This window comes from Gorilla gorilla, chromosome 13 (assembly GCF_029281585.2).
Source record: "Gorilla gorilla gorilla isolate KB3781 chromosome 13, NHGRI_mGorGor1-v2.1_pri, whole genome shotgun sequence".
Taxonomy (NCBI): Eukaryota; Metazoa; Chordata; class Mammalia; order Primates; family Hominidae; genus Gorilla; species Gorilla gorilla.
This window is the reverse complement of record NC_073237.2, coordinates 105,110,891-105,138,389: the sequence shown is the minus strand read 5'-3', so window position 1 is coordinate 105,138,389 and position 27,499 is coordinate 105,110,891. Positions and strand designations below refer to the sequence as shown.

At 40.0% G+C, this 27,499-nt stretch overlaps 1 protein-coding gene across 2 annotated transcripts in view; it reads left to right on the top strand.

The window, feature by feature from the left end:
* The window catches only part of ELP1 (elongator acetyltransferase complex subunit 1), a 69,044-nt gene extending 41,545 nt beyond the window's left edge, over window positions 1-27,499 (top strand). Inside the window, exons 26-37 of one of the 2 annotated variants that reach the window (XM_019033558.4) lie at window positions 2,397-2,520; window positions 3,378-3,475; window positions 5,057-5,258; window positions 7,073-7,134; window positions 14,256-14,318; window positions 14,679-14,739; window positions 16,280-16,393; window positions 16,888-16,999; window positions 17,695-17,822; window positions 18,296-18,450; window positions 21,486-21,561; window positions 26,949-27,499. In XM_019033558.4, the coding sequence (XP_018889103.4) occupies window positions 2,397-2,520; window positions 3,378-3,475; window positions 5,057-5,258; window positions 7,073-7,134; window positions 14,256-14,318; window positions 14,679-14,739; window positions 16,280-16,393; window positions 16,888-16,999; window positions 17,695-17,822; window positions 18,296-18,450; window positions 21,486-21,561; window positions 26,949-27,016 (1,263 nt within the window). In that variant the 3' untranslated portion in view covers window positions 27,017-27,499. Of the gene's footprint in view, window positions 1-2,396; window positions 2,521-3,377; window positions 3,476-5,056; window positions 5,259-7,072; window positions 7,135-14,255; window positions 14,319-14,678; window positions 14,740-16,279; window positions 16,394-16,887; window positions 17,000-17,694; window positions 17,823-18,295; window positions 18,451-20,715; window positions 20,814-21,485; window positions 21,562-26,948 lie in introns of those variants that run through there. The other variant, XM_055350921.2, reaches the window with a different exon arrangement.

Sequence of the window (27,499 nt, the reverse complement as noted above, 5' to 3'; positions counted from 1 at the left end):
TGTTTATATAATGATAGTGTGAAACCCTGCTTCTGGTAGTGCAGTAGCTTTTCTGCTATCACTCTGTGAGTGCAGGGCTGGAGACAGATCTGTGAGTTTCTAGGGCCCACGTTCCTAAGCCCCTGTGCTTATGAAAGTGTTTTGATTGTGAGGTTGAAAAAGTGAAGTAAAATTACATGGCTTTTTTTTGTTTTTTTTTTTTTTTGAGACAGAGTCTCACTCAGTCGCCCAGGCTGGAGTGCAGTGGTGTGATCTCGGCTTACTGCAAGCTCCGCCTCCCGTGTTCACGCCATTCTCCTGCCTCAGCCTCTCAAGTAGCTGGGACTACAGGTGCCCATCACCACGCCCGGCTAATTTTTTGTATTTTTTGTAGAGACAGGGTTTCACCGTGTTAGCCAGGATGGTCTCCATCTCCTGACCTCGTGATCCGCCTACCTCAGTCTCCCAAAGTGCTGGAATTACAGGTGTGGGCCACCATGTGCGGCCTAAAATTACATGGTTATTTTTAAGATGGTGGGCATATGTGTGAGCTAATTTCTTCTCTTATAAAGGAAATGTAACAAGTGGTTCGTGTTCCACTCCGGTTCTTTCTCACATGGCTCTTTTTTCTAGTGGACGGTGGGCACATGGAGCACAGAAGGCTCATGGCCTCCTTTCCTATGTTGGTACATGTGCTATGATCAAAAACTTTGAACACCACTGGTGTGCATATTTTTTATTTATTTTTTTGCAGCCTCAGTCTCTTCCCCATGACCTCTCCAAAAATGAAAATCGGATCCTTCATCTCTCTGCTTAAAATACTTCATGAGCTCCCATTGTTCCGAGGATATAATTCAGAAGCCATAATACTGCTTAAAAACCCTTCCTTGACCTGGCCTCTGTGTATCTTTCCATTCTCACTTCTTGGTATTGTCTTTTTTTCCTCTGCCCATGGAGGAAAGACAATGCTTTTGTCCCCCTTCCCTTGCCCCTCACCACCACATGCCTTGGTGGGCAGCATTACTTCTGCCATCCATGGGCTTTGACTGCTTCCACCCTCACCATTCCCCTGGCTAATTCTCACTAATCTAGGTTAAAGGATGCCAAGGTGGCCTCTTCCCAGTAAGCCATTCATGCTTCCCTCCAGGGACTGGGTGAGGTGACCCTCCTATATGCTTCTGTTGCACACAGTGCCTACCCCTGCAGACTACAGTGTGTCTCCTTCTAGAGTGCGGTATTTATTTATTTAGTTTTGAGACAAGGTCGGGCTCTATCACCCGGGCTGGAGTGCAGTGGCACCATCTTGGCTCACTACAACCTATGCCTCCTAGGCTCAAGCAATCCCACCTCAGCTTACAGGCGTGCACCACCATGCCCGGCTAAGTTTTAAATTTTTTTTGTCGAGACGGGGTTTCGCCATGTTGCCCAGGCTGGTCTCAAACTTGTGAGCTGAAGCAATCCATCTGCCTCGGCCTCCCAGAGTGCTGGGAATGAGCACTTAATTATTTGTTGTCTTGGGTTTTTTTCCTATGTTGTTCTTACATGTATTTATCCTGTCAGCCCAGGGAAATTGCATTAAAAACAGGAAACACCTCTCCATTAGGAAGAAAAACAATTTGCTTACAGGGCATGGCATAGAGCTGGAGATGATAGTGCGAATAAATACTAGGTTGGCAGGGTCTCAGAGTTTTGTGTCCAACTCAGTATAATTTTATGTTTGTTTTAATGTGATCATTTCAGGAGAGCATGGAATGTCATGAAAACAGCACCAAGAGCAATGTCTTAGACTTTTAGGAGAAACTTAGATGCATTTGTTGAATATCTTCTAGACTGAAACCTTATTTCCCTTATTAGCCTATGAAATAAATGATACTGTGAGACTTAGTTAAGGAAGTTACTATTATTCCAAGTGTAGCTTATTAATATCCGTATGTGAAAGCATTTTTGCCAAAGCTTGTTTGATGTTCAGCTGACCCTTGCACAATGTGAGTTTCACCTGTGCGAGTTTGAACTGTGTGGGTTTATCTAAATGTGGATCTCTCTCAAACACAGTTCGCCCTTTGTGTCCACGGCTTCTGCATCCACAATCAGTGTGGATCAAAAGTACAATATTTGCAGGATTTGAAACTTGCAGATACGGAGGGCCAACATTTTGTGTATCCAGGCTCCATGGGGTCAAATGTAGGACTGGGGTATGCTTGGATTTTGGTATCCTTGGGGTGTCCTGGAAGCAATTCCCCATAGATACTGGGGGACAACTGTAGTTTGATTTTATATATTATATAATATGCAGTTAATATATAATACACATTTAAAAATTATGTAGCTTTGGGTTTATTGCTATATGTAAATGCTAGTTTCTATTCCTATATATGAATATCACAAGTAATAAAGTTCTCATTAATCATTTTTTTTAGGATCCCAAAGAATATCTTCCATTTCTTAATACACTTAAGAAAATGGAAACTAATTATCAGCGGTTTACTATAGACAAATACTTGAAACGATATGAAAAAGCCATTGGCCACCTCAGCAAATGTGGTAAGTGTGGGGATTAGTATGTTTATCTCTACTTCAGATCTTCTTTGGAACTAGGCAAGGTATAAATTAAACTGTTAGTTTAGGGTGACTGATTTCACTTCCCACTCCTGAAAACTCTAACAATTATGTATGCTCATGTTATTTTGTCCTGTGTTCTGAAAAGCTGAAGGTAATCACTTTTAATGAACTGGAGGAGCTCCCTAGGTAAGAACGTCAAGTAGATCCTTTTTTGGTTAAGAATGAGCACCTGTGAAGTTAACTTCAGTGTCTCAGAATCAAAATTGGTTGACAGTTCTTCCTTCTCATGCTGTTTGCAGACATGTCAGGGAAACTCTGCTTGTCTGGAGAGAGTGATGAGGCCACCTCCCCGTGCCCTGCAAGACACAGTTTTAATTGACAGTGATGGGGTGCCAGTTGTTCTTCCCATGCTGGAACAGTTGTGATTCTTTACTGAGGACTGACGGGGGAAAGGAAGAATCACCTGGGGTGCATGTTAAGCCTTCAGCTGCTGGCATCCTTGGAGAATCTGATTCAGCTGGTCTGGGATAGGACTGAGGCGTGCATGTGTCTAATAAGCTTCCCAGGTGATGTCTTTTCAAGGAGGCTGAGAAAACACTGGGCTGGAAAGCTGGGACTCTTAAGTAGGATGCTGATCCCAATCAGTGCTGCTCTTGCCTCAGAATCTGCAGTGGTGCTCATTAAAAATTCAAATTCCAGGATCCCATTCTTCAGATTCTCTGATTATTTAGGTCTTAAAAAGTTCCTCATTTATTTTGTTTGGTGACCATTGGTATAAATGAAGTCCATTATGCTTCCCATGTCTTAAGCCTGTGTTTGTGTGAATCTTTTTCCTGCAGGACCTGAGTACTTCCCAGAATGCTTAAACTTGATAAAAGATAAAAACTTGTATAACGAAGCTCTGAAGTTATATTCACCAAGCTCACAACAGTACCAGGTATGTGGTGTGTGAAAATGAGGCTCTCCTGGTTTTGCTTTTTGCTTTAGTAGGAAAGGAGTGAGGATCCTAAGTTCATAACACCATCCTTGGCTTCAAAATTTATCTTAAAACTAATTAGCCTCAATTTGAACTTCTTATCTGGGAGAATGGTCCTGACCTGTTCTCTGATTCCTCATCTGGTATACCATAGCACCTTCCCCGTGGGGTTCCCTGCTTCTTTCCCACCCCTCCTCTAGCCCAACCTCACTGCTGTAAGACTGATCATCCTAACAAGTACAGATCTTTCCCATATATTTCAGCATAAAGGGAAACTTTTGTTTGCTTGAAAAAGCATCCCTTTAGCTTTTTTTATATACCACACACTTTGCTTCTAAGTTAAGTGTGTTATATGATCCTCTTAACAGCCTCATAGGGTGCTGTACACAATTTGTAGATGAGGAAGCAACTTGCCTGAGGATCCAGAGCTACAAAGTGCTGGACCTGGGATACAGAGCCCAGGCTGCCTGACCACCCTGCCCATGCCGTTAACCACCACTCTACCATGCCACCAGCATCACCATTTTCAGTTTGTCCTCAGACAATATACACATCTTTCTTTGATCAAGCCCCTGCCAGCTTCTTTAGCACCAGCTTCTGCCACTGTCCACATTCCCAGTTACTTGTAGGTAGTTCTACAGATGTCACATTGTGTGATTCCTCTGTCATTTCTCTACCCACCAGCCTTCCTTTAGCCCCATTTGTCCATCAGAACCCTTGGGTTACTCCTGAGTGCCATTCCTGGACCAGCTGCCAAACACTGAGCCCCCAGAGCAGCCTGCCCTCGCCTTGGTGATTGCATTTGTCAAACTGCTGATTAGCTGGTTTGTCGCCTCCACCAGGCTGTGGGCTCCTTAAGGGCAGGGACTCCATGTTGTATTCCTCTCTGAATCTCTGGCTAACATCCAGCCTGGAGAATCGAGGATTTGGCCAGTGGCTACCTCTTTGCCCTTGTTTTCTATTCTCTTCCACACTCTCTCTGCTCTAGTCACATTGGCCGTCCTGTTACTCCTCAGACCTGCTATACACATTCCTGCTGCATGGCCATGGTGCCTTCTGTGCCCTCTGCCTGGTGCCCCCTATCTCATCACGTGGTTTATTCTCCTGACAGCCGTTAGAGCTCACACTCCCTGAGAGCTGCAAGGAGACTGTCCTCTGTCCCTTTACTCACGTTTGCCATTATGCTATAGACTGTATTTTGTCCCTAAGTCCATCCTCTGTTACTATAAGAGCAGCAACTTGGTGGTGGTTCTTATATGGTTTTTCATTTGTTTGGTTTTATTTTTTGCCTTGCTGTAGTATCCATACTGCCCAGAATGGTGCATATGTAGCTAAGAGTAATTATTTGTTGAGTGAATAAATGGCACATCCTCAGTAAGGTTTTGAATGAAAAAATGACTGTACTAACTGATCAACTGTAAGATTTTCCCAGGTAATTCTTTCAAGGGAGTTCCAAGTATAGGAACTAAGGCAGCTACACTGGAGCTTTAGAGAAATGATTGTCATATTTCCTCCTCAGTCCTAAATCTCCTCTTGTCACAGGATATCAGCATTGCTTATGGGGAGCACCTGATGCAGGAGCACATGTATGAGCCAGCGGGGCTCATGTTTGCCCGTTGCGGTGCCCACGAGAAAGCTCTCTCAGCCTTTCTGACATGTGGCAACTGGAAGCAAGCCCTCTGTGTGGCAGCCCAGCTTAACTTTACCAAAGACCAGCTGGTGGGCCTCGGCAGAACTCTGGCAGGTAAGTACAATCATTTATATGTCTACATCTACAAAGGTTTTAAAAAATTTATTTCTTTTGTTTGGCAATTTTGCAAATAAATTTAGGGCAGAATACTCTGAGACAGTCTCGTTCTCACTGATAAAAATTAATTTAGAATGCTTTAAAGGATAAGCTACTACAGCAAGAGTCCCAGAATGCAGTGGCCCAATATGGAAAGAAGTTTATTTCTCTCTCCCATAGGGATTTATAGGCCCTTCCGTTGTGTGGCTCTGCAACCTTTTAGGCAGATGGTTGTAGCTGGGTTATCTCCACATCTGTGGGGAAGGAAGGAGAGTGGGGAGAAGTTAGAATCATGGTAAAACATTTACCTTTAAGTTGGAAATGACCTGGATGGAAGTTAAACTATCACCTTCTATTCCATCTCGGCCACACCATGTAGCTGGATGGGCTGTGCCCTGTAAGAAGGTAAAGATGAATTTTTGGATGGGTCCATTCTGGTATAGACAGTAGGTTGTTGGAATAGCCAGGAATGAGGTGGGGAAAATAAAAGGCCAAATGTCGAAGCATTCTGAAAGCAAAGGCAGTTTAGCTGCGTCAGGGACAAGGGTTGCCCGAACCAGAGGCGAGGCTGGTACCAGGGGCTCTAGTACCAGAGTGGAGGAAAGGGTAAGGACACCTATGAAAAGAGATGAGCAGAAGCTCTGGTCATCTCAGCAGTGCTTGAAGTAAAGCAATGACTGGTATATTTTTTTCCCTAACTTGTGTATATTGTTGAGATCTCAAAGAAAAAAATAAAAAGCAGTCCTAAAAAAATTCCAAACTCTATCCTGTTAAATTTTGTTAAATTTATGTACCAGTCCTTCTTTGTCATTTGCAGTATTCTTTTTTTCTTGGGATTATAACAGTGTATGGGATTATCACTTTTCTTTTTCTGGTTATTAGCCTTTCCCAGATCCCTCCGTTTCCATGCTGGCCTCTTTTTACAAATGTCGAGAATTCCTTATTTCAGGCCTTTTAGTTATTCGTTCGGTCTCCATTGTTCCTTTCTGCTTTAGAAATTTATGATATTGGTTGTTTATACCTTCTATCTCTGTTCTTGGATCTCTTCTATTGTTTACAGCTCTTAGCTTGCTATTTCCCATGTCTTATAAGGGAGTATTTCTAGTTTTTCTCAGATGTTTAGCAAAAGTAGGTGGGGAGGGCAGTCGTCAAAGATGTTTGAGAAATGTTACACACTGGAGTCACTCTGTGTGTACATTTAACGTAGGCAGTTGACACAAGAGAGCAAAAGAAAGAAAAGGTAACTATTTAAATAGTGGAGGTGATTTTACCTACTTTTTTTAGTGATATATGCACTGGAGTGAGCATGCAATGAGAGACCGGAATCTACCAGCTCCTTCGAAAGCCTCGGGTTCTCTGTGCCTCTCATTGTGGTTTATCTCAATTGGGCTGAGAGTGATTCTAGGATCTAAAGACACTGCATGACTCAAACATAAGTCAGCTACCTCCATCTAGTGCTCAACCAAAGAAATAGTGGTCTCTTACTGTTAAGGGACGAAGTGGTTTAGTGAGAGATACCAGGTCATTTTCCCATATACATGCTTTGGAAGCATCTTTCAAGGCTAATTTTGGCTGTATATGATTTTCAATTCCTGTGCTAAATTTAGATTCTAGCTGCCATTTAAGATAGGACTCTATGGTATATATACCTATTCCCTCACAGAAATTCAGAAAGTACATAGTTTCATACATAATAAAGACATATTAAAGAAGCACTTGAGCTAAAGTATCTGTTTAACTTTGTAGTCAACTGCTGCTTATTGTCTCTACAGGAAAGCTGGTTGAGCAGAGGAAGCACATTGATGCGGCCATGGTTTTGGAAGAGTATGCCCAGGTAAACTCAATTCCTCCCTTCTAAACCCCCCAGTCAGGAAGAAAGGTCTTCTCAGTTGTATCTTAGTGATCATGAAAGTTAAAGGAACTGTGCATAATTGTTAAGTCCAGAGATAGTGTTTGCCCCAGAGGTCTTATCTTGCTGGCTTGACTTGGAAATCTAAATTTAGTACATCTCTAAGTTTTGTGAGGTAGAATATGAAAGGGCTCTACCTTAACATACTGCTGGTTTGACCTTGGTAGAAAGTACTTAATTACATCTCAAGGTAGCTGTGCTTTTTAAAATTGAGTTTGCCGAAGTGGAAACAATGAGAAAGGACCATTATAAAACAGGATCATTGAAGGCTACATACTCTTGGCTTTTACTCCCATTCTCCCTGTTGGAAATGTCTCTTTTACCTCGGGGACCTGGAGGTACAGCAGATGATAAGGATAAGTACCCATATGAGCATTTGGTAGCATTATAGGATTTATTATGAAAATAATAGAACTGCAGTAACACTGGCCACAGACTAACAGTACACAGGTGCACAGTTGACACCAGGGATTATTGCCTTGTAGAGTTTTGACCTTTGATGAGAGAGTGTTTTTTACAGTTGTTACTGATAGCACATTTATGTAACTTAATTGTGCTTTAAAAATATTTAATTGTCTCTTGTGTAATAACAGTAAGTGAAAGAAGATAACTAAAATTTTATATAATTAGATCTTGGAGAGAATATTTGTTGGGTGATTGAATTGAAAATACCAGTGAATGAAACATACCTAAAAGGATAGATAGGTTGGGATGGAAAGATATACCACATAGAGGGTTAATTAAATGGATAAGATGTCATTATCTTTTTTTCTTTGTAAAGGAAGATTAATGCATAAAATTATTTTGTGTAATTTACATAACAATAAAATTATGTGTTGTACAGTTGTATAATTTACATATAATAAAGTTAATTCACCAATTTTAGATGAAGAATTCAGTACATTTGGACATATGTTTGTAGCTGTGTAACCACCATTGCACTCATGATCTAGAACATTTCTAACACCCCCAAAAGTTCCCTACTTCCCCTTTTGCAGTCAGCCTTCTCCCTCCACTGCCAGCCTTTGGCAAACTGATCAGTCAGTAAAGTTTCACATTATCTAGAATTTCATATAAACAGAACCATATGGTATGTAGTCTTTTTAGTCTGGCTCCTTTCACTCACATAGTGCATTGGAGATGCATCCATGTTGTAGTTTATTCCTTTGTATTGCTGAATAGTATCCCATTATATGTATATGTCAGAATTTGTTGATCTGTTTACCAGTTGATGTACATTTGGATTGTTTTCAGTTTAGGGTTATTATGAATAACGCAGCCATGAACATTCTAGTGCAGGTCTTTATGGGGACAGGAGTAGGAATGCCACATCCCGTGGTAAGTGGATGTTTAACTTTTTAGGAAGCTGCAGAACTAATCTGCAGTGGCCGTATCCTTTTGCATTCCCCCCAGTGATATGTGAGAGTGCTTCAGTGACTCCTATACTCACCAACACTGGGTGTATTACTGTGATACTAGATGTATTATCTATTGCTACGTAACAACTTACCTTAAAAGCTGGCAGCTTAAAACAACAGACCCTATTATCCCACTTTTTCAATGGGCCAAGAATCTTGGCTGGGCTTAGCTGGGGCCTCTGGCTCAGGGTCCTTTACAAGGCTGCAATTAAGGTATTGGCCGGGGCTGGAGTCATCTCAAGGCTTGACTAGTTTTTAATTTCATTTTCTAACGTTTTATTACTAGTATATAGAAATATAGCTGAAGTATTTTGCAGGGAGGCTGTATAATTGACCTTGTATCCTGCAACCTTGCTAAACTCATTTATTAGTTCTAGAAGCTCTTGGGTGCATTCTCTAGGATTTTCTACATTAACAAACATGGTTTCTATAAATATAGTTTTATGTCTTTCTTACAATCAATACTTTTTTCTATTTGTATTGCATTTTCTAGGGCTTCCAATGTGGTGTTGAATAGAAGTGTTAAGAGTGAACATCCTTGCCTTTTTCCTGATATTGGAGAAAATTTACTTTTAGCATTAAGTGTCATGTTTGCTTTTTTAAAATTTTATTCTATATTATTTTATTTTTGAGACAGAGTCTTGCTCTGTCACCCAGGCTGGAGTGCAGTGGTGTGATCTCAGCTCACTACAACCTTGACCTCCTGGGCTCAAGCGATCCTCCCACCTCAGCCTCCTGAGTAGCTGGGACTGCAGGAACATGCCACCATGCCTGGCTAGTTTTTGTATTTTTTGTAGGGATGGGGTTTTGCCATGTTGCCCAGGCTGGTCTTGAACTGTTGGGTTCAAGCAATTCGCCTGTCTCAGCCTCCCAAAGTGCTGGGATTACAGGCATGAGCCTCCGTGCCTGGCCTGATATTTGCTTTTTTTTTTTTAAATGCTCTCTATTGCAGAGTTGGCAAACTACAACCTGTGACAAATCCAGCATGCCACCCGTTTTTGTAAATAAAGTTTTATTGGAGCATAGCCATGCTCATTAGTTTATATCTTGTGTATGGCTGCTTTAACACTACAGCAGCAGAGTTAGAGTTGTGACACAGATAGTTTGGCCCATAAGGCCTATATTTACTGTCTAATGTTTTACAGGAAAAATTTGCCAATTCCTGCCCTCTTGGTTTGAGGAAATCCCCTCCTGTTCCTTGTTCTGAGAGTTTTTATCATGAATGGGTGTTAAATTTTGTCAAATGCATTTTCAACTATGATGGGTTTTGTTTTTAGACCAGTGATATGGGGGACTAGGTGATTGATTTTCTACTGTTAAACCAACCTTGCATCTCTGGGTTCAACCCCACTTGGTATTATAGATTTATTACCCTTTTTCTCTCGTGGTAGATTAGATCTACTAAAATTTTCTTGAGGATTTTTGTGTTTGTGTTCATGAGGGATATTGTAGTTTTTTCGTGTCTTTGCCATGTTTTGGGTATCAGGATAATGCTGCTGTCATTGAGGGGTGACAAAAATGAGGGGTGGTGTCCTTTACACTTCTGTTTTCTGGAGGATTTCATGTAGAATTGGTATGAGAGTCTGGCTTATGGTTAAAAACCTATGTGTGATGTTTCAGACCTGACCATAAACAATTACAGACTTTACCTAGGAGGCCACATGGGGAAAAGCTGCCCTCCCTACACCAGACTTGGCGTACTGCCAATGCATTACAGTTTCTAAAGGGAGTTGCAGTCAGGGACTCAGGGCCCCCTGTTAGTCATGCTCCTGTAACAGTATTTGCATTGAGAGTCCTGGCACTTTCATTCTTAGGTCTCTCTATCTGAGGCCATGGGCCAAGGTCTTCTTCAGGCACCTCTGCCAAGGCCTGTTTATGCAAGAAGGAGTGGAAAAACCTTGACATTTTTTTCCACTGTGACTCACTACCCAGTACTTTTCCACCCTTAGCCCCCTTCCTTTGCACCCATACCCCCAAGATCCATCAAACTGCTAAAGCCTTTTTTTCCAAGCTCCTTCAACAGTGAACCAACCCTCATGTCTGTGTGGATCCAGCTGACTCTTGACTAGTAAGTTGTTCCTTGGGAAAAAATGGAACAGAGAGAGTTGGTGCTTTCCCTGGTTTTAGCCTCTTGCTTATACCGATGCAATGCCTGAAGGCTTAATTCATTTTTGACTTGTTGCTTTGATCAGCTACTCCAACACCTGACAGCTCAGCTCTTTCTCCCAGCTCTTGGGAGATATTTTTTTCTTTAAATGTTTAGTAGAATATACCAGTAAGGCCATCTCGGCCAGGAGTTTTCTTTGATGAAAGTTTTTCACTATTAGTTCAGTTACTTTAGTAGACATTAGCCTATTCAAGTTTATCTGTGTCTTCTGGAATGAGCATTGGTAGTTTATGTCTTTCAAAGAATTTGTTCATTTCATCTAAATTGTCAGATTTATTGGCATGAAGTGTTTATAGTATTCTCTTATTTTATTGTCCATAGGGTCTATGGTGATGTCCTGTCTTTCATTCTAGATATTGATGTGTCTTCTTTTTTCTGATTATTCTGGCCAGAGGTTTATCAATTTTATTGATCTTATTAAAGAATGAACTGTTTCATTGTTTTTCTCTATGATTTTTCTGTATTCTATGTCATTCTTTTTTTATTATTTTGTTTATTATTTTATTTGCTCTTTATTTTTCTAGTTTCTTAAGGTGATGGCTTACTTTTATTTTTTTCTTTTTTTGTTGTTGTTTTTTTAAAGAAACAGGGTCCCACTCTTGCTCAGGCTGGAGTGCAGTGGCACGATCATGGTTCACTGCAGTCTCAAACTCCTACATTCAAGCTATCCTCCCCCCTCAGCCTCCAGAGTAGTTGGGATTACAGGTGCATGCCACCGTGCCTGGCTAATTTTTAATTTTTTTTGTAGAGATGGGGTGTTACTAGTTGCCCATGCTGGTCTGAAACTCCTGGCCTCAAGTGATCCCTCCACCTCTGCCTCCCAAAGTGCTGGGATTCCATGTGTAAGCCACTGTGCCTGGCCAAGGTGATGGCTTAAAGCTATTGATTTGAGATGATTCCTTACTTTATAGTTTAAGCATATAATGCCATAATTTTCCTCAAGCACCGTTTTAGTTATGTTATACAAATTTTGAAATGTTTTGTTTTCATTTCCTAATTTTCCTTGTGATTTCTTTATTGAACCTTGGCTTATTTAGAAGTATGTTTAACTTGCAGATATTGGAGATTTGCCAGCCATCTTTTTGTTATTAATTTCTACTTTAATTTTGTTGTGATTAGAGAACATACATTTTATTAATTTAAATTTATAATTTATTTTAATTTATAATATGGTCTGTTTTACAGAATGTTGTGTGTGTATTTGAAAATAATATGAAAGCTACTATTATTGGATGGAGTGTTCTATAAATGTCAGTTAGATTAGGTTGATCATGCTGTTCTAGCTTTTTATATCCTTATTGATTTCCTCACTACTTGCTCTATCAATGACTGGGAAAGTGTTGAAGTCTCCCAGTATTTGTCTATTTCTCCTTTGATTCTACCAGTGTTTGCTTAATGTATTTTGAAGCTCTTTTATAGGTGCATACATGTTTATGAGTATGTTCTAGATGTATTCATTTTGATATCCTTCTTTCTCTGTTACTATTCCTAATTCTGAATTTGACTTTAATGTTATTAATATAATTCTTCCAGCCTTCTCTTGGTTAGTCTTTTCATTGCATATCTTTTTCTATCCTTTTACTTTTAATCTAGCTGAATGTAGTCTTTATTTTGAAAGTGCGTTCCTTGTTGATAGCATTAGTTGGTTCTTTTTTTTTTAAATCTAATTTGACAATCTCTGCCTTTTAATTGGAGGGTTTAGACATTTGCATTGAATGTGATTACCAATATAGTTAGATTTAAACCTACAGTCTTGCTGTTTGTTTTTTGTTTCATTGATCCTTTGTTTCTTGTTTTTTTCTTTTTTTGCTTTCCTTTGGATTTAGAATTTTTCATAATTCCATTTTACCTCCACTGTTGGCTTATTAGCTATACTTCTTCATTTCAGTATTTTAGTGGTTGCTGTAGGATTTATAATAAATATCATTAATTGACCATATCTTCAGATAGTCGTATACTACTTCATATATAGTGTAAAAACCTTACAAGAGTATTCACTCCATAATACTTTGTTATTGCTTTTGCTTTAAGCGATCAATGATTGTTTAAGGAAATTTTTTAATGACCTTTCATGTTTATTCTTTTTTTTTTTTCCAAAAGATTCAGTATTTTCCGAGTTTTCAAAAACTGCTGGCCACTCAAAGTGGATCAACAAAAATTTAAGAGCTAAAACTGTAAAACTCTTGCAGGCTGGGCACAGAGGTTCATGCCTGTGATTCCAGCACTTTGAGAGGCTGAGGTGGGACAATCACTTGAGCCCAGGGGTTTGAGACCAGCCTGGGTAACATAGAAAGACCTTGTTTCTACAAAAAATAAAAACACAATTAGCCAGGCATGGCGGTGTGCACCTGTAGTCCCAACTTCTTGGGAGGCCAAGGTGGCAGGATTTCCTGAGCCCGTAAGTTTGAGACTGCGGTGAGCTGAGTTCACACCACTGCACTTCAGCCTGGACAACAGAACAAGACCCTGTCTCAAAACCAGAACGAAACTATAAAACTCTTAGAAGAAAACAGGGCTAAATCTTCATGACTTTGGATTTGGCAATGGATGGTTAGAATTAATACCAAAAACACAATCAATAAATTGATAAATTGGATTTAATAAAAATTAAGAACTTTTGTGTATCAAGGACATTGTCAAGAATATGAAAAGACAGCATATAGAATGGAAGAAGATATTTGCAAATCCTATATCTGATAAAGGTTTAATATCCAGAATATGTAAGGAACTCCTGCAACTCAACAACAGAAAGCCAGTTAAATCAATTTTGAAATGAGCAAACGCCTGTAAACCCAGCTGCTTGGCAGATTGAGACAGGAGGATTGCTTGAGGCTAGGAGTTCAAGACCAACCTGGACAACATAGTGAGACCCTGTCTAAAAACATTTTTTTATTTAGCTGGGTGTGGTGGCATATGCCTGTAGTCCCAGCTACATGGGAGACCGAGGCAGGAGGATCACTTGGGGCCAGGCAGTCAAGGCTGCCGTGAGCTATGATTATGCCACTGCATCCCAGCCTGGGCGACAGAGTGAGACCCTGTCTGAGAAAAAAAAAAGAACAAAAAAAAATTTAGAAGATTGCTATTCTAGTCTACTATTTTTTCAAAGGGTGGTCTTGTTAACAATTCTGGAGCCCACCTAAACCTGCTAAATCAAACTTGGTAGTAAAGCTGGGGAGATGGGCATGTCTAACAGACGTTTCTGGTGGTTTTGATGTCCAGGCATGCAGAGAGATGATGCTTACCTTGTGTTTTGTCATTATTTTCAGAATTTACACCCCTTCCTTGTCTTTTGTATCAATATTTATGGAGTCATGAACTCTAGGATAGGCATGATGTTGAGAACTAGGAGTTCTCCCCTGGCCAGGGAGATAGAGGCAGCTCTGTGGTTAGTTTTGTAGTTGGCTGTGATGACATCTGACATGCTCTCTTCACTTGTTGTCTTCTTCCTGTTCCCTTGTCAGGATTATGAAGAAGCTGTGCTCTTGCTGTTAGAAGGAGCTGCCTGGGAAGAAGCTTTGAGGCTGGTAAGAATCTTGTAAATCCTCTGGATGTTGGGTGCTAAGCAGAGAGAGCAAGCAAGGGATTCCAGGTCAGTTGGAATCTCTTGTCTTCTGAGGTTCATGAAATAAGTAGAAATAGGTCAGGTTCCTGGCTTAAGGAAAAGCGGTGTTTTTAAAATCATTTTTATCATTCTTGATAATAATTTGAAATATTACTGTCTTTTTACTGAAATGAATTGAATTTCCTTGCCTGCCTTGTAGGAGGCCTGTTTTTCAGGAAAATATTCTGATTACCTCTGAAAGTAATCCATGTCTTTCTAAGTATCTTAACTCTCCAGTGACTAGAAGTTTTCCTTCCTAAAATTATTGTGTTTTTCCTTCTAGGTATACAAATATAACAGACTGGATATTATAGAAACCAACATAAAGCCTTCCATTTTAGAAGGTGAGGGTTCCATTTTAGATAGAATTCCTCATTTGGAAGAAGGTGAGGAGAGAGAGATGAGAGAGTCTCCTCCTATTTACTGTGTTTTCTTAATAATATGTCATGTAGACTCAATCAAAGTTACCCCCTGGATATAATATTTAATTCTCACTAGAATTTTTAAATATGCTGAACTACTAAATGGTAACAAAATATTTAAATGTTAGAAACCTGTGATCAAATATGATTAAGAATCTTTGTATTTGGAAATAGTAAACTTGAATATGAACTATATTAGATAATAATATAACACTGATAAATTTCTGGCATTTAATAATCATGTTGTGGTTATATAATATCCTATTATTCTCAAGCGATAAATGCTGAAATATTTAGAAATGAAGGATCATATCTCTGCCTTACTCTTAAAAGGTTCCACAAAAGTATTAATGAATGTGTGTATGCATGCAGAGAAACAGTAAACAAAAAAATGTCAAAATGTTAGTAATTGGTAAGTCAAAGTGAAGGGTATATGTGTGTTCATTGAACTCTTACAACTTTTATGTAGGTTTCAATGTTTCAAAGTATTTTTTAAAAATTACCTTTTCAAATGAAGTTTGTGGTTCTTAGAGAACATATGAATATTACCAGTTCTAGAATACTCAGATGGTCACTGTGACCTCTTAAAAGCAAAGTGGAGAAGGACATCAGTTTGACTTACAGAAACCTTAGGGAGTGGTTGATTTTAAGTTCTGCATTTTTATGCACATCTACCCTGTAAGTAACGTCTGGCCTTTCTGACATTTACATGTATGCACATTCTTACCTTGTCTGCACTCCCTTCCTCCATCCTAATTAAAACGTTGCTGGGGTACTTTTTATGTCATTCACTTTAGGTACCTCTAACTGGGTACTGAAAACATCATTCCTCATCTATAATAATCTAACCAGCTCTTACTTAGATTTTCACCACTAATGAGAACCTTTCTTAGATAAATGCCAATAATTCATCTACATAGGCCCAAAACCTATTAATAAAATGCATCCTTGGATAGTAGTATTTTGCTTTTTTAAAATGTATTCTACTAGTGTTATTTTTCTCTTGTGTATTTTTCCATTGGACAATGTTTTTCAGAAATCATTAGATACATTTTTTCCACATCCATGGGCATTTTGATGGATGTTTAGCCAGAAACATTTAGGTAACTTTCTTATTTTTGGTAACTGCGCCCCCCTCCCCTACCCCCCCTTTTTTGTTTGTTTGTTTTGTTCGTTTGTTTGTTTTGCCAATCCTCCCTTGCTTTAGATATCAAGTCTTCGTTCAGGTGATTTTACAAGTTCAGTGGTAGCGCATATTCTGGGATAATGTTGATGAACTCTAAGATCTGGAATCTCAGTCTCTAATTTGTTAATGCTTATTAAGGAAAAAGAGCTCACTTGGAAAACCTAGTAACCTCTTTCTTTTTGCTGAATTTTAACTCTCCTTCACTGCTCCCCGCCTTTAGTTTTTTCTCTTTGCTTAAACCTCATGCTCAAACTATTTTCCATTCTGCATCTCCAGCCCAGAAAAATTATATGGCATTTCTGGACTCTCAGACAGCCACATTCAGTCGCCACAAGAAACGTTTATTGGTAGTTCGAGAGCTCAAGGAGCAAGCCCAGCAGGCAGGTCTGGGTGAGTATCTGCGTGAAGGCCATCGACGTGCGGGGGCAGTGGGGTTGGGTAACGCCACACATTGTCTAGGTTGCTTGGTGATCCTCCTGCAATCTGCTTACTGTGCCATGGGCAAGTGTGAGGCTTCTGTGGAGCCCCTTCAGGGCCCTCTGTGTCTGTGTTTGTGTGTTGGTGAAGGGCAGGACCAAGCATGAATGGGGAGAGCTCTGCCAGGCATTCCCACCTACCCCCATTCACCCAGAGCAGCTGACCACTTCCGTGTCTAACAAAATGAGTTTCCTCATTTCCAGAAAAAAGTTCAGGAAACTACTGATTTACATTAGTAATTACTGTATTTAATATTATCTCATTCATTTTGAGATCAACTTTGCAATCATTTTCATCCATCCTTTGATATGCCCCAGTTGACTCTAGTTAGTTCATTTACCGCCCTGAAAGTAAACCCACACATTAGCAGGCAGTGTTTTCACTGGCTTCTGGTTCTTCTTTTCTAGATGATGCGGTACCCCACGGGCAAGAGTCAGACCTCTTCTCTGAAACTAGCAGTGTCGTGAGTGGCAGTGAGATGAGTGGCAAATACTCCCATAGTAACTCCAGGATATCAGCGTACGTATCACATTGATTCAGCACATTGACCATATCCTGGGCATATAGGGAAAGTGGAAGCAAATAGATTGGTTTTCTACTGGGACAGTGTAGTGGGAGTGGGGAGAATATTCTTCAATGCTGTGTGGAAGTTGTTCAGACACTTTCCCAGCATATCTGAGACATTAAACTTGGCATTGGAAGGTTTTCTTCCTCAGCATTGTGGCCTGTGTGTTTTCCCATTCCCCATGAGGCAGTTCCTCCCCTGAATGCTCAGTTTATATTAACATCTGATTTTACTTTTTGAACAAATGTTGCGACTAAATTATAGGCACTGAAAAAATGAAAAGATAAGCTTCTTCAATTCAAAATCAGGATTGGAAGAGACCATAAATGTAAAATAAGTCATAACACTTTTACCAAATATAGTAATTTGTCAGAAATATTTATTCAGCACTCATATGGTAGGTGCAGTAGATGTTACCAAAAACTTATAAGGAGATATGAGTTATAAGAGTTTATAGTCTTGCTTGGGATGTGTAAAGCAATGCAAGATTATATATTCAAACTGAATTATGCTTTAGGAATTTAAAATGGAGATCTGTGAAGTTGTGTGGTGTGATCAGCAACTGCAAGAAAGTAGCCAGGCAAGGTAGCACATGCCTGTAGTCCTAGCTACTCAGGAGGCTTAAAAATATCTGTGTAATTTCTAACAGGAGATCATCTAAGAATCGCCGAAAAGCGGAGCGGAAGAAGCACAGCCTCAAAGAAGGCAGTCCGCTGGAGGACCTGGCCCTCCTGGAGGCACTGAGTGAAGTGGTGCAGAACACTGAAAACCTGAAAGGTATATTCTCAGTCCTGATGATGATTCCTGACCACAAACAGTAGTGAATAGGCAGTACAGACAGGCAGAGTTCAGTAGGTGATTAAGCTACCATTTTCCCAATTTGAGGAAAGATGAGAACTTTTAGCAGGAAGGGTCATGTCTGCACATATTCCTGAAGCAGCCCTTCTTAGCTGGTAACTGAGAAGCCTTCCTCCATTTGGCATCCCCCTAACTGAACTGGGAGAGATGGTTAAGCCAGGATAAAGAATTGTGGGACACTGCTTTCTGCGTAGGCCCCCCAGCGTGCTTGATTTTCTTTTTGTAGTACATGTGTTTAATTATTCCAGCATTTGGGAAGAAAAAAGATAATGTGGGAGAAAGGACCTGCAGTGGGATCATATAAATTTTTGGCTTTGGATAGAAGCTATGTATGATTCTGTCAATGGAGCTGGGAATATAACTTACCACTCTTTCAAATTTCTTCTCTCTAGATGAAGTATACCATATTTTAAAGGTACTCTTTCTCTTTGAGTTTGATGAACAAGGAAGGGAATTACAGAAGGCCTTTGAAGATACGCTGCAGTTGATGGAAAGGTCACTTCCAGAAATTTGGACTCTTACTTACCAGCAGAATTCAGCTACCCCGGTAAGTTTTCTCAGAGACGGTGTGCATTTTTTTCATCATTTTCATGGGTTATTGTATTCACACAATCCCCAAGTCAAAAAGTTTTCCTGTTCTTAAAACATAAGATGCCATAGTTAAATTATCTTAGATTTATGTGTAAGCTGTCAGTAAGATTTGATATTTGCCTGTAGAGTGACTAGTACACCTTGGCATAGGTTAAATGGACTCTCATTTTCCTTTCTGGATGAAGTAGCTGTCATGGAGAAAATGGGAAAGTCGCATGATTGCTCCTGGCCTTCAATGAAGTTGGAGTGGGGAGAGATGGGGGAAGATGGGGTCAGAGACGGCCTCTCGCTTTCCTTTCAGAACTCAGGGATGGGATGAGGCTTTAGAGGGACCCCAGGCAATTGCTTTTCCTTTTGTTTTATGAAAAATTTGACTTGTCACTTCTGTGTTGTTATGATGGACTTTGCGGGTTGTATTTAAGGCTGAATCAGCTTTGTATTGCAGAATTCTAGTATATTGTCATCTGTTTATTATTTATACCTCTGTTCACTCTCTTATACTTCAAGTCTATTGTTAAGAGTTTTTATTTGGATTCAAAAAGGCTGGTGTATCAGTCAAGATCTAGAAAGGAAAACAAAAGCCTATCTATTATTTTATCACAGAATTTAATATATGGATTGGTTAAATAAGTATTAGAGGACTAAACAAGGCAAAAGGGAAATACAGAGGAAGGACATTGAGATAGTAACTGTAGGAAGCAGCTTTACCCTCTAGCTGAGGGAACAGGAGGAGGAGTTGGGGATTATTAGAATTTAGAAGCCTGGAAGTGGGGCCCTGTAGAGCTGGCTCTTGAACCTCTGAGAGGAGGGTGCCAGCCAGCTAATCCTGGCATTTCTGAGGGGGCTGGTTCCAAGCGTACAGAAGTAAATGGAAACTGGAAGGAACAGCTGCTGCTGGGGGAAAAGCCAGCCAGTCGGGCCAGGCGTGGTGGTGGCTCACGCCTGTAATCCCAGCACTTTGGGAGGCCAAGGCAGGCGGATCACCTGAAGTCAGGAGTTCGTGACTAATGTGGCCAACATGGAGAAACCCCGTCTCTACTAAAAATACAAAATTACCTGGGCATGGTGGCGCATGCCTGTAATCCCAGCTACTCAGGAGGCTGAGGCAAGAGAATCGCTTGAACCTGGGAGACAGAGGTTGTGATGAGCCAAGGTCGTGCCATTGTACTCCAACCTGGGCAGCAAGAACGAATCTCTGTTTAAAAAAAAAAAAAAAAAAGCCAGCCAATCACGGAAGAAATCTGGAAATCTTTTGTTCATCCTCCAGCTTTGTACTCCCCCTCTGGTGTTCACTGTAGGCAGGACATGATGGGAAGCCAGCAGCAAGGAGGAATATCTTTCAGGTGCCCAGCCACAGCACCACAAGCAGTGGATAGAAGGGTGGGTTGGAGCTGAGAGATTACAAATCAGCTCACTGTTTAGAAACACATACGCTTATCGTGTCTTGATTTCCTCATTTAGAAATGGGCATAAGACTTCTCTGTGTGCTTCAATAGAATGCTTTGAAGGTTAAATAAGAGGGTGTGTGTAAAAGCACTTTACAAACCGTTGAAATAAAAGCAAGTAGGAATCAGGGCCCCAGAACTTCTTGAATTTATTATAATAGGTATTTCTTAGAAGAAATGTGATCATCATCTTCAAAACTAGTACTTTTGAAGATAATTGTTTTTGTTTTTTGAGACAGGGTCTCACTCTGTTGCTCGGGCTGGAGTGCAGTGATCACCGCTCACTGCAGCATCCACCACCCCGGGCTCAGGTGATCCTCCCACCTCAGCCTCTCGAGTAGCTGGGACTACAGGCGCATGCCACAACACCTGGTTAATTTTCAAATTTTCTGTAGAGACAGGGTGTCACCATGTTGTCCCCGCTGGTCTTGAACAACTCCTGGGCTCAAGTGGTCTGCCCACCTCACCTCTCCAAAGTGCTGGGACTATAGGCATCAGCCACCGTGCCCGGCTTGAAGATAATAATTTATAATACCACTCCCATGCTGTCCCCTTCCCTCTTCTCTTCTGATCACATGATCACATTAAGGTCTATTTTATTTTATTTTTTTCTTGCTCTGTCACCCAGGCTAGAGTGCAGTGACGGTATGATCAATTATGGCTTGGTGCAGCCTCGAATGCCTGGGCTAAAGCAGTCCTCCCACCGCAGTCTCCTGAGTAATTGGGACCACGGGTGCACACCACCATGCCCAGCTAATTTTAAAATTTTTTCCTAGACATGGGGAGAGGGAGTCTTGCTGTGTTGCCCAAGCTGGTCTTGAACTCCTGGCCTCAAGTGATCCTCCTGCCTTGGCCTCCCAAAGTGCTGAGATTACAGGTGTAAGCCACCATGCCTCCCACATTAAGTTCTAAGACATCAATTTTATGATTGTGGTTTTGATTGGTGAAGTATGGTTGTGGTATGTGCAGGATACCGTGAGTGACTTCTCATGGCATTGCTCTTGAGAGTGTGCCACCAAGGGTCTGCACTAACCAGGGGTGTGCCCAGAGGCTCACCGCAGGCTTGAAATTCCTGCGGAGTCTTGTGTTTTAATTTACCTGGAGCACATGTGCACAGTTTCCATTCTGCTCCATAGTATGCACATATTTATATTTATTTCAACCTAAAAATGTTTGTTTCCCATAACTCTTTGCATATAATTGATACTCTACGTATTTGTAGCCTCTTGTACTGTTTTCCCTTTCCTCAGGGAGTGGTTTGCTCATTTAGAAAAGGCCAAGATATATCACTGTAGAGTTTCGTTTCTTTTCTTTTCCTCCACCCCCCATCTTTACCTTGTTCTGGGAGAAAGGAGAATTAGAAGTCTGAGTTGCAGCTGGAGAAACTGGCAAATTAAAATCACATTGGGAAAGAGAATTACTGTGTTTCACACCATACCAGTAGAAATGACAGGCTGTTTTCTGCTGGTAGGGATTTGGCCTTTGGTATTGGCAGTCTTGAGAAGTATTAGATAATCTTTGCTGATACAGTCTATTTTCTCCTCAGGTTCTAGGTCCCAATTCTACTGCAAATAGTATCATGGCATCTTATCAACAACAGAAGACTTCGGTTCCTGTTCTTGGTTAGTATTTTTTCTCATTTAATATTACAATACTAAGCAGAAGGACTATCCTTCTGTAAGTATTGAGAAGATCAGCAGTATAAGGAGAGATTGGATACAATTTTTCACTACAAAAAATTGACTACAATTCTTCCTCAATTCTAAGACCGCATCTTTAGTATGATCAGTTTCATGCTTCTAGCGGTGGGGGACCTGGTGCGGGAAAATCCAACATGACCATTGTATGTGTAATTTTTAAAAATATTTATGTGGCATATGCTTGTTCATAAAGGCACATCACAGTTCCAGTTTCAGTCTAAACTGTCTACGTTTACATATACATCAAAAGATTCTTCTGAAGCATCATTACTGGCTATTGGCAGTTATGCTTTGCATCTTGGGGGCATTTTCATAAACCTTGCTTATGAGTGGGACCTTTTTATTATGTTTAGGATTGACAATATAATTTGAAGGCAAATCCAAAGAATATTAGCATTTTATACATATTTCCTGTTTAGTTATGCATGAAGTGTTTTATTTGTTGAGGGGAGATGATTCTCAATTAGATTACTTATATCCCTAAAAATTAAAAACCCTAAGCACTTTCTTTTGAAAGTTGGTTAGAAACATTTGATGAGTCAGCTTGAGACTTTCAGTATTTGCCCTTACTTATAGTTGGATCAATGAAGCATCTTAGCTTTGAAAAGTGAATGATAGTTTCTAAAATAATTGGCAGTTTTAACTGCTATTATTTGCATTTCTAGCATGTGACAAGCAACTTTCTGAAATTTTTTTTTCACCGAAGTGCTACACTGTAATAGCATTTTGATGACATTTCAAGTAGCCTGTGGGGATTCAAATTAAGTTTGACTTTAACAGCTTATGTTGCTACCAGGAAAGAACAGCTACCTTCCATCCCAGCTAAACTCATACATCCAGACTGTAACTACTGTATTCCTAGCTCCTCTTCTGTCTAGAGAATGGCAAGGTACTTTTGGTATCAGTTTCGACATATCCACTTATTCCTTTTTTTTTCTTAAGTTTTTTCATTTAGAAAAAAAAACAGATGGGGTCTTAATATGTTGCCCAGGCTGGTCTCAGACTCCTGGTCTCAAGTGATCCTCCTGCCTCAGCCTCCCAAAGTGCTGGGATTACAGGCGTCTGCCCCTGTGCCCAGCCCACTTAGTTCTCAGATGCTAGGAACTTATATTAGACCTGAGGCCATTTGGTCATTGTTTATTTTATGCTGTAGTCCAATCCATTTGTGATTTCTGCCTCCTGTGTTCCTCGTTGCTGGCCTGATGCTGACCTTCAGGTCAGGTCAGTCCCATCATTCCCCAGGGTATTCTAGATGGCTTTCCCACTTCAAAGAGCACTTTCTTGTTTTCCAGCTGAGCCTTAAAGACACTCTGTAATATTTGAGAGCCCCTCATTATCTGAGTGTTTATTATCATTACCCTTGTGGTTTCAAGGATGTATAGGAAAAGGTAAGTTCCTATAATTCAAAAATTGCCACTGATGAACTAATCACAAAATTAGTGCCACTCAAATATTACTCAGCTGCCCCTCCCCAGCTAACAATAGTTAAGTATATTTGCACGTCCCCACAAGTGAAATCAATGACTTGATGGGTCATTTCTGATTGTTTCCTGCTTTGATGCAATACAATATCATGCAGATCAATTGCAAGTCTTGCAAAAATTTAGTATTACATAAAATAGATTAAAATGATATTGGAAAAGTACTTGAATCACAGCTGGGTTGGACTTGTTGCAATTGATGACAAAATAAGTGATTCAAATGATTTTGACTATCAAAGGATTGAGAGAGGTCCTTAGAAAAATTGAAAAGCCCTCAAGTTATTTTTATAAAAATGGCCTTTTTTGTGTGCTTTGAAATTCAAATATGGAAATGTGAAATATGTCATGTCCTGCTGTCATATAATTTGTCAGAATAATTACTTTCTTGCCCAAAAGTCTGTACTATGTGTTTATTTCAAGTTAAGTCTAGAATCAAATATAGTTGTAGTTATGCGTAATTTTAAAAAATGAGATAGAGCACATTATTTTTGTAACTAGTTTTTTTAAGATAAAGTCTTATTCCAACTTTAATTGGAATTTATGAAATACCTTGTTGATAGTGAATTTATTTAAGTAGCCTTTTTTCAGTATTGATATTCTCATATCTTTATGGCACCATTTAGTGGAGAGAAATGTAAACAAACATAAAGATGTAGTATTAAATCATAACTGCATAAAATTAACTGTAGTACGTACTGCACTACTGTAATAATTTTGTAGCTACCTCCTGTTGCTATTGTGGTGAGTGAGCTCAAGTGTTACCAATATCTGCTTAAAATGCCATGTGCCACTAACCATCTCCACATGAGCAGCACATGAGAGTCTCCATTAATTGCATATGGCAGCGAAAAGTGATCTCTTGCATTGTCGTGTATTTTTTATCATGTTTAATGTAATATCGTAAACCTTAAATAACACCATGAGACCTATAGGAAGTACCACAAGTGTTGCTCCCAGGAAGCAGAGAAAAGTCATAACATTACAAGAGAAAGTTGACTTGCTCGATATGTACTATAGATTGAGGTCTGCAGCTGTGGTTGCCCACCACTTCAAGATAAATGAACCCAGTGCAAGGACTATTATAAAAGAAAAGGAAATTTATGAAACTGTCACTGCAGTTATGCCAGCAGGCATGAAAACCTTGTACTTTTTGCAAAATACCTTTTTATCTTGTATTGAAGATGCAGCTTTTATGTGGGTGCAGGATTGCTGTGAGAAAGGCATACCTATACAACTATTATGATTTGAGAAAAAGCACATTGTATGAGAACTTAAAGCAAAAAGATGAAGGATCAAAGCTGGAGAATTTAATGCCAGCAAGGTTTGATAATTAAGGATGGTTTGATAATTTTAGAAAGAGGTTTGGCTTTGTAAATGTCTGGATAATAGGAAAAGCAGCTCCTGCCATCCAGGAGGCAGCAGCAAAGGCAGTCAGGTTTATGATCAGGACTGCCCTTATCTATAAAGCTGCTAACCCCTGAGCCTGGAAGGGAAAAGATTAACACCAGCTGCCAGGCTTTTGGTTGTACCATACAACAAGAAGGCTTGGACAAGGAGAACACTTTTTCTGGATTGGTTCCATTGCCGATTTGTCCCTGAAGTTAAGTAGTATCTTGCCAGTAAGGGGACTGCTTTTTAAAGTTCTTTTGATACTGGAGAATGCCCGAGGCCACCCCAAACTCCATGAGTTCAACACCGAAGACACTGAAGTGATCTACTTGCCCCCAAACACACATCTCTAATTCAGCCTCTAGATCAGGGTGTCATAAGGACCTTTAAGGCTTGTTACAAACAGTACTCTATAGAAAGGATTGTCAAATATATGGAAAAGAACCTTGACAGAACATGAAAGTCTGGAAGAATTACACCATCAGTGATGCCATCATTGTTATAGAAAAAGCTGTGAAAGCCATCAAGCCCAAGACAATAAATTCCTGCTAGAGAAAACTGTGTCCAGATGTGCATGACTTCACAGGCTTTACGACAGCCAATCAAGGAAATCATGAAAGAGATTGTGGATCTGGCACAAAAAAAAAAAAAAAAAAAAAAAGGTGCATGAAGGATTTCAAGATAGGAATCTTGGAGAAATTCAAGAGGTGATAAACATCACACCAGAGGAATTAACAGAAGATGACTTGATGGAGATGAGTGCTTCCAAACCAGCGCCAGACAGTGAGGAAGATGACATAAAAGAAGCAGTGCCAGAAAATAAATTGACATTTGTTCCAAAGGTTCCAATTATTCAAGACTGCCTTTGGCTTCTTTTACAACATGGATGATTCTATGTTATGGGCACTGAAACTAAAAGAAACTGTGGAAGGATTGGTACCTTAGAGAAATGAAAAAGTAAAAACATCAGAAATTATGGTGTATTTCTGTAAAGTTAGTGACACTGAGTGTGCCCACCTCTCTTGCCTCCTCTTTAACCTCCCCTACCTGTTTCATCTCTACCACCCCTGAGACAGCAAGACCAACCCCTCCACTTCCTCCTCCACTTCAGCCTACTCAACTTGAAGATGACAAAGATGAAGACCTTTATGATGATCCACTTCCATTTAACGAATAGTAAATATTGTTTTCTTTATGATTTTCTTAATATTTTCTTTTCTCTAGCTTACTTTATTGTAGGAATGTAGTATATAATACATATAACATAATTGTTAACTGGCTTTTTATGCTGCCAACACACTACCGAACAACAGTAAGCTATTGGTACTTGAGTTTTGGAGATTCAGAAGTTAAACATGGGGCCAGGTGTGGTGGCTCACACCTGTAATCCCAGCACTTTGGGAGGCTGAGGTGGGTGGAACGAGACCAGGAGTTTTGAGAGTAGCCTGGGCAGCATGGTGAAACCTTGTCTCTACAAAAATTAGCCAGGTATGGTGGTGTACACTTGTAGTCCCAGCTACTTGGGAGGCTGAGGCAGGAGAATCACTTGAACCCAGGGGGTCGAGACTGCAGTGAGTCATGATCATGCCACTGCACTCCAACCTGGGCAACAAAATGAGACCCTGTCTCAAAAAAAGAAAAAAAAAGGTATATGCAGATTTTTGACTGTGCAGGGGGGTCCACACCCATAACCCTACATTCAAGGATCAACTGTAATTTTTCATGCCTGCATGGCTCATATGTACAGATTTACTGCTGGAAGTTTATCATAAATAATGCTGAAAAAGAAAATCCTTATATATACGTATTTTCTCCTATCTCTGCTTGCAGTATATGATTCCTGGTTAGAAAAGAAACTTAACAAATCTAAGTGAAAGTGTGCCTGGGAGTTTTAGGTTACAATGACAGAATCTTTTCCTAACCCTCTCTCTCCATTCACTTTTTTTAAAGCAGGGGCATCTTTATTGATCAACATGTTTGTCGAAGTTTCGTCATAAAGTAGTTCCTGTCCATTAACTTCACTTACTGAATATGTGCTATCACATTTTGCTATTCCTTAAAAATTGAGATAGACTTTACATATAGTGAAATGCAGAGATTTCAGGTGTGCAATTTGATGAGTTTTAATAAATGTATACAGCCATGTGACTGCTGCCACCACCCCTCCCACCAGTTTGAAATACAGAACATTCTTCCACTTTGAATCACTGGGTGAGCATGCCTGAGGTTGAAATGCAGTCCCTCGTCTCAGGGCAGGGCCTCCAGGCTGTGTTTGCTCTGACCTGGAGGTTGCAGGGGTAGCAGACACATGAACTCTGGCTCTGATGGTCTTATTGCTGCAAACCCCACCTGCCTAGTTTGTTTAGTTTAGAGTTACTGCCTCAGCGCCCTCCAACAAGAGTATGTCTGTCACAATTTCCCTTCCTTTCTTGCTTTTAGATGCTGAGCTTTTTATACCACCAAAGATCAACAGAAGAACCCAGTGGAAGCTGAGCCTGCTAGACTGAGTGACTGCAGTTAGGAGGGATCCGACAGAGAAGACCATTTCCACTCATTCCTGTTGTCCTACCACCCCTTGCTCTTTGAGGCCTGGCTATTGAGAACTGGAAAGAGTAAAATGATAACTTACCTTAGCATTGCCAAGAACTTCAGCAGACAACAAGCAATTCTATTTATTTTATTTTGTGTATACATCTTGATCATTAGCAAGACATTAAGCTTTAACCATTATGGCATCATTTTGTGAGAATGATTATTCTTTCACTTGGGCTGTTTGAGAGCATAATTATGGTAATCATGAGATTAATGTTTCATGATTTCTACCTCCAAAGTGTGAAGACAAGTAAAATAATGTTTCTAAATTGTCTTATTTTATTGGCGGAGAAGGTTACAATGGCTATTAGTGCTACATTTTGTCAAATGTAATCACTTAAATAGCTTCTTGTCACCTTAAACTAAAGCAGAATAAAAAGTATCCTTTGAAATTATAA